General features: G+C 30.1%; 1 protein-coding gene across 1 annotated transcript; it reads left to right on the top strand.

The window, feature by feature from the left end:
• LOC126843904 (uncharacterized) lies at positions 1-2549 on the top strand. Its single transcript, XM_050581709.1, has 4 exons — positions 1-179; positions 711-779; positions 1210-1345; positions 2346-2549. Exons 1-4 carry the CDS (start codon positions 84-86, stop codon positions 2483-2485), a joined length of 441 nt encoding a protein of 146 aa, XP_050437666.1. The 5' UTR covers positions 1-83; the 3' UTR covers positions 2486-2549.
• The last annotated feature ends 4749 nt before the right edge of the window (positions 2550-7298 follow it).

Raw genomic sequence — 7298 nt, 5'->3', positions numbered from 1 at the left:
AGTACTCTGCGCACCAGCCACGGCATAGTATGACACTCGTACATTTTTAGCACAATTAAAATTTTTTAACTAGTAGGAAAAAAATGAAGGCGAAATATCTAATTGTTATGTGTTTTATATTTATTAATAATTATCAGATGGGAAAAACGGTCGAATTGTCTGTAGAGAAGGCTGAACAGGTAACCAGTTTTGTTGTGATTCTAAATAATTTTTTAATGTATTTTATGAAGTTTCCATAATCATCTAGTTTAAATGCTCAGCTAAATATTCTCAACTCAAAAACAATCCGGGGCAGTATTTTTATTTTACCGAAGAAAAATAAAAATAAAAGATAACAAACGCAATAATTATTTTATCATACTCTCATTGATACTAATTCTTAATGATCTGAAAACACTCCGTTCCCAATATAGGTGCCCCATTTATAATGTCCACTTATAAACTGAAATAACTTTTAAGCTATCGCATTGAGACTAAAGCATTACAGTGTTATAGTTTTCTGTTTAAAATCTGAATCCAATAACCACGTATACAAGTATTCCGGTGTAAGTGGCGCCTAACATTATAAAATACAGTCAAACCGTTGATAGGAAGGAGGGAGTATCGATGGCACAAAAACTCATATTTTAAATGATTCAACACAATAATTTTTTTTATTAATTGACTCGTAAACTAACAATACTGCGTGCTTAATTATTATTAATTGTCAGTCAGAAGAAACGGAATTTGATCTAAACGAAGCTAGATTTGACGATCTTACCGAAGAGGAAACAGATCAGGTAACCATAATTTTAGCAAAAGTCTAAAACATGAATAATAATAATCATGTGTTTTTATTAATATTTTCAAATAGGATAACTACCGTCAAGCGGGCCAACTTGGGGCATTATGGGTAATTTGGGGCATATGTGTAAAAATATATACATTAGAATATAATATATTTGACCGATGCCCCAAATTACCCACAATGCCCCATGTTGGCCCGTTTGACGGTATTTATTCTTATGTTTATGTTCATAAGTAAACAAAAAAAAAACTCGATATTTTATAAACATTTAGTTTATAATACACGTTGTTTACTTCTAACTTTTCTGTTACGTTTGGTTTGGACTGTGCTGGCTTTTCATAAATGTTTAATGGTAGCATTTCAAACTTATTTTTATGGAATTGTGTAATTGACATTTAATGAAAGCCTTAAACATACGTCAGGTTATAGATGCGATATGGAATTTTGCAGACAAGCGCAACAAAGGATTTATTTTTATTGGAACTTTGGCCCATAAAGTATTCGCTGAACACCGCGTTAAAATAATTGGCTGGTTAAAATTACATCCAGGTTTAACCGGTAACTATGATTTTATGTGTTCGGTATTCGACTTACCGTTTAAATACTATGTTTCCATCTCTAGTGATATTAAAAGGGTCGTCGGATTTTAAAATAGTAATTTATTTTAAATACTTTTTTTTTTTTACTATGCTTAGACATGTTTTTTTTATTTATTGTTCCTATTAACTGAGGCGTTGAGCGCAACAGTGGCCTATGCTATAAAATGGTTTCCAGGAGTATTACAGTTTTTTAATTTTCATCATGGAACTTATTAATGCAACAACGTATACAGTGCTGATATCTAGTGGAAAATAAAAAATAGACTGGTGTTGCATTAAAATATGTTTAATTCTAAACACAAATATATCAAATAACCTTAGTTATTTAATTTTTGTCGGTTAGGCTACTATTGCGCTTAACGCCTCAACTATGGGTAAAACGCGTTGCCACAGATATAAGGTTTCATAAAACAAGGTTAGGTTAATAATAGTTTATTGCTTATAAATAATTTATTTATTAGTCGTTAGAACAGAGTCGGGGTTAAGTAAAATATATATGATTTTAAATTGTATTTTTTCTTTCACAAAAATGTTTCGTAGTTCAATTTGTATTATAAAATAATTATACCTACACAAATGTATACAATATCGTACCGCGTACGGACACATAATGTAAAATTGTTTTAAAAATATTATTTAACATTTTGAAATTTTAGTTTTTTTCAAAATAGTCTAAAAATAACAACAGACCAGTACTCAGTAGGATCAGTGCTACGTACCCACGATTCGGCATATTGGTATCGCGGAGGTCACAGGTTTTCAGGAATTTTCGACTTTAAAGAACTGTTTATCAACTGAAAGTTATAAAGCACTTTCAAATAAATAAGCATATATATATATATATATATATATATATATATATATATATATCATATACGTTAATCTCTTATATACGTCTAACGTTCAATATTTAACCCATTTAAACATTTCATTAATTTTAATCTGTTTTAAAATGTTAGTTATAGGTAATAATAGAGGAAGAATAAACAAGACCAACTTTAAATTATTGTTGTACGCCACTATAAGTCTTCCGGATCTAAAAGATATTCTTTCCAAGCTGCAGCAAACCAGGGATTCATCTTCGTCAACTATTGTATAGTGATAAATATAGCGACATTTGAAACTTTTGAAATATAAACACTTTATTTAACTTCGACACATAATGGCAGAGTTTTAATTTTATCGGAAAGGTATTGATTAGTTAACTAGTCCCTGACTAAATTATCATAAATTTATACAACGCAAAAGTAAGTAAAAAGAAGACTAAACATATTATGGAGACGCGAATAAAATTTAAGTAATTGTTGTATAACACGAATTAATCGCCATCTTAATATTATTAACATAATTGTACAATAACTTGTTTGCTCACAAACCACAACACGAGAGCTTAACATCCTAATAAGATAAATATTTAGTTTTCCTACTATTAAACGTATTAAGAATATACAGATAATTACAATTTACATCTTAGTTTCAGAATTTAAAAAAACTACACTATATACTATACAACTACTAGAAATTTTATAATTTAATAATTATATGTATTAATAATATTGTCGAATATTATCGAATGTTTTACAAGATGAAGTCCGAAGGCAGGAATAAGTACTATGTTTATTTTAAAATTGAAACGTATTTTATTCTTTGTAACGAACTTATACTACTTCTTGAGTCTAAGCAACGAGGGGACGTCTCGATCCTCCAGCTAACGGTCGTGAGAACAACGACAAAAAACAAACTGATAATATTATTGTATTGTTAAGGTCTATGTTCTATATTATAATGTTGCTCGTGCTATCGAACATACCGGCCATCTAAAAACATTGTAAAAAAAAAAATGTTTTAATTTATTGATAAATGGAAAACAAGTCAAATAGAAAATGATTCAAGAACCTCACCTTAAAATACATGAGGCTAATGATAATTATTCAAATCTCTAAAAAATATCTGTTGTACAATGTAAAATTTTGCGACCATATTTGCTGGAAGGGCTGAGTCAATCTTGGCCACTTATTTAATCTGGAGGTGAGGTCAGACTGCTAACCTCTGGAAACCAATTGAAAACTTTAACGTTATGGAGTGTTTAAAAGCTCTTTATATTCAACTAAATCAATGTTTGAAACCTTTGGTCCCCTAAAAACGATTTCTGTGTAGTTTTCTCGTTTCCCCTCTGGAAACCAAGTGAAAACCGTAACGTTGTGACCGACGTCGGTCAGCGAATGCAAATACACATTCATGAAATTTCAATGACTTTTGCCAGCTATTGTATATACGGCTAAAACCCGTAAACTTGCATCTGTTGGATGTAAAAACAACGAAGCAAACGTCAAAAACACCGTGACAATCGACACTAAAGTCATAATGGTATACCAAATTAATATTGTGTTTGACTTTTATAAAAACGGATCGATAACTGGTGAATTGAAATACTATGCATCGAACATGATGTTTTAAGTGTTTAAAAATAAAATAACTAGGCTTGCACGTTTTAATTAGTTGTACACTGGAGATTCCAGAGTTTATGTTATTGCATTATGGTTCTACAGTTGGATGACGATTGGTAGATTATACAAAAATTGCGTAACTTAGAATATAAACGATGAGTTTTATTGTTACACCCACAAACGTGGTCTATAAGTTAAAAAAATATTTGTTTGAAAAATCAATATTATTTTGCCTTTTTGAAAATGTAAAGTGTTTACGTGGTCAACTTGTATAAAAATAATCACTATAAATAATTAATGTATAACAATAAAATAAGTTAAAACCGTCAAACTCTGAAACAGTGAATTTCGCATCGAACCGTTGTCTTGTATGTCATTGTACGGGAACTATGCAACTATTGACTATATTTATTGTAATATTTTAGATTCTTACTAAGTAAGTTATATACATACTATGCGCCGATTTCTTACCCACGTTTTATATTTTCTTACTTCAAACAATGACGCGAAGGCATTCGTTTTGAAATATTATACGTGTACATTTTGGTCTCATTACATTTTCATAAATTGAGAGTATTGTCTAATTGCGAGAGCTAAATTTCACCATTATGCGACTTCAACTGAACGTGATTTTTTTAATACTTAAGTTCGTTTTCTATTTATCAACGAATGTTAATGGCCAGGTCGATGAAAAGCACGTCGAAGAAGACGTTGAAGTATCACTACAACGTTGTTATGATAATAATCATAAAATATTATACGACACGGTTGTACGCACACCAACAGATACCGAAATAACCAATGCGATTTCGGATCCAAAACTTTTTCAAGAGATTCAAGTAAACAAAAATAAATCTACACATACAAATGAGAATCCCTTAATGTTTCCGGTGTAATATTCGATACTCTCGCACAGTGGTCTGACAATGACATTTAGGTAGCATAAATAGGCTATTAAAAAAGATCATCATTTTTTTCCCAGGGTCTCATTAGTATATGATTACAAATTTAAATATAAATTATCAACTTAATAACATTTGTGATAGTTGTATGTAACTTAACAATAAACTGATTTCTTTTTTTTATATATTTCAATGACCAAAAACAAATAATGCAGTTTTGGCATTTTTATTTTAAAAATAACAAAATTTGTCCAGTTCACTTAGTTATAACTCCAGTTTAAAAAATGTTATTAAGTAGACATTTTATATAAACACTTGTAGTCATTTACTTGTGAGATACTGAAAAAATAAAATTGATTTTTTTAACATTTTTTTTAGTCTATTACTGCCAACTAAATTTCATTTTCTGAAGACTAATCGCGAATTTGCGAATATATTTAAAAAATGGTTATACTGAAAAAAGTATATTATGTTTATTTGTTTATCAGTGATTTTATACTTATCGCTACTGCTGTACCGGCAAAATGAGAAAAGCTAATAAACTTAATCATTTAACCCACTCGTATAGACCCATCATTCTTCTAACAATACGTGGTAAATGGTTTTAAATTAATTTTAGCTTTAAACCAGTTCATCTAACCAACTAAACAATCATACGGGCAAAATTCTAGGGAAAAAATCTAATCCGCATATTTGCTATCGAAGTGCATAGGATTAATGAAATAATAAAGTCGTTCATATTTGAAACTTGATAACTATTTAATGTTTTCAGATCGAAAGTTTGCAACAGTTCTTCTTTACTGGACAGTATCCGAGTGGTTTTATCCAATTGTTGAACACGTACGAGACATTGAGTCCTAACCCTATTAAATTAGCTGATGAAGAAGTTACATTGCTGACTTCTGAATATGACCACGATTCGCTAAACAGGAGAATTGTGACACAAGTGAAATTTTACCGCAAGATTCAAGAAATACAGTGCATGAATTATGTGCTTCTTAATTTCGTGTTACCAAAAGTAAAGGATGACGGTCCGGAGGGAGTTTCCGATTACGTGTACCTAATGATAGACATGTCGTACAAAGGGAAATTTGTAGTGACCCCTTGGCTTTGGGAGTTGCATATAAAACTCTTAGGACTGCAACAGAATATGTTGGCACCCCAAACGTTCTTAGAATCACATTTAACAGAGATAAACGAAACCCTACAGAAATTGATAACGTCGTGTCGAGGAAATAAATACCTAAAGGAAGACTTTGATTACTCCAATCAATATTTTTTGCAGAACTTTTATTTGAAAATGCATGACCGATCATATGAATATTTCAACGAACACGAGGAATCTCGTTACTTGTTTATCGGTTACATCGAAAATTTTTTTTTGACAAACACGTGGAAGATAATAGATACTTGGTTTCCAGATCAATTTGGTGTTCAGACTGGCTTCGTCTTTGATTGGAAGCATATATTTGATGTACTCCAAAATGAAATGGCGGTTATCAATACACAACATGCTAAAGGAGAATGGATAACGCAACCGTCAAAATACATAAAATACCACGAAACAATTTTGGGCATCGTTAAAGCAAAATTCTACTGTTTTATTTGGCTGCATTTAGTTATTTATCAAAATACAGGAATCAAAGCTCGACGATATCATGATATATTTATAGATATGTTAACAGTGGGTAGTGTACTTCGTTTTGTTTATATTGAAGACCAAATACTTAACGAAGTACTAATTTTACTGAGTGAAATATATTTACCCGACGACAAGAAGATAGATGAACTTGTAAATATATTATCAAAGGAAGTAAATCGTATTCTGGAAAACGTTTCTGGACCAAATTATCCACGATTTAAAAAGGCCATAACTGATGAAGCATTCGTTAATGAAAAAAGTAAAAACGAAGATTTCGAATATCTTAAATACCACGCATTGGAGTTTTCAAAATTCGTTGAGGATTCTATAGATATATTGAGTGGATTGAATTTAAGTACTCTATCATTTTACATAGATGGAAACAAAACCGTTGACTTTGTTTTCCCGAATAAACATAAGATACAGAAGTATTGTACTAAACTGATTTGTAAAATAAAAAAACCATTTAAACATTTTTTTTAACCATACCTAACCGTATACTGAATTTAGTATGCGTTTCTACTAAGAAAATTGTTGTACGCTTATTTTTATTTCATTCTTAATAAAGATTTTTGTTGTATTTTGCTGATGTCTATATAAATTATAAGTAAAAAAAAAGTCATTTAAATAGTATCATAGTTCTATTCGCTTATACTATTAATTATTATATTTCGCAGTTGATTTTTATAACACAAGAGTTAAAAATTGAATTTTACATATAATATGTAGTGAAGCTTGCACTTCAGTTATTAACAGGTAATAATATTAAGTAATTTTTTACTACCATTTTGACCACTAAGCTCGAGTAATTGCAAAACGTCTCTATAGACTGAATCTCTAAAAAAATATAAGAAGCGTATATTACGTTCATTTTTTAATGACTTTTGTGGTAAGATTTAGATGCAAAATATTTTATACAGA

This window comes from Adelges cooleyi, unplaced genomic scaffold (assembly GCF_023614345.1).
Source record: "Adelges cooleyi isolate 19-005CV unplaced genomic scaffold, UGA_ACOO_1.1 ACOO_flye_CR_arks_rails_tigmint_CR_PRNA_575, whole genome shotgun sequence".
Lineage (NCBI taxonomy): Eukaryota > Metazoa > Arthropoda > Insecta > Hemiptera > Adelgidae > Adelges > Adelges cooleyi.
The sequence above is the reverse complement of the archived record's forward strand: the minus strand, read 5'-3'. Positions and strand labels throughout refer to the sequence as shown.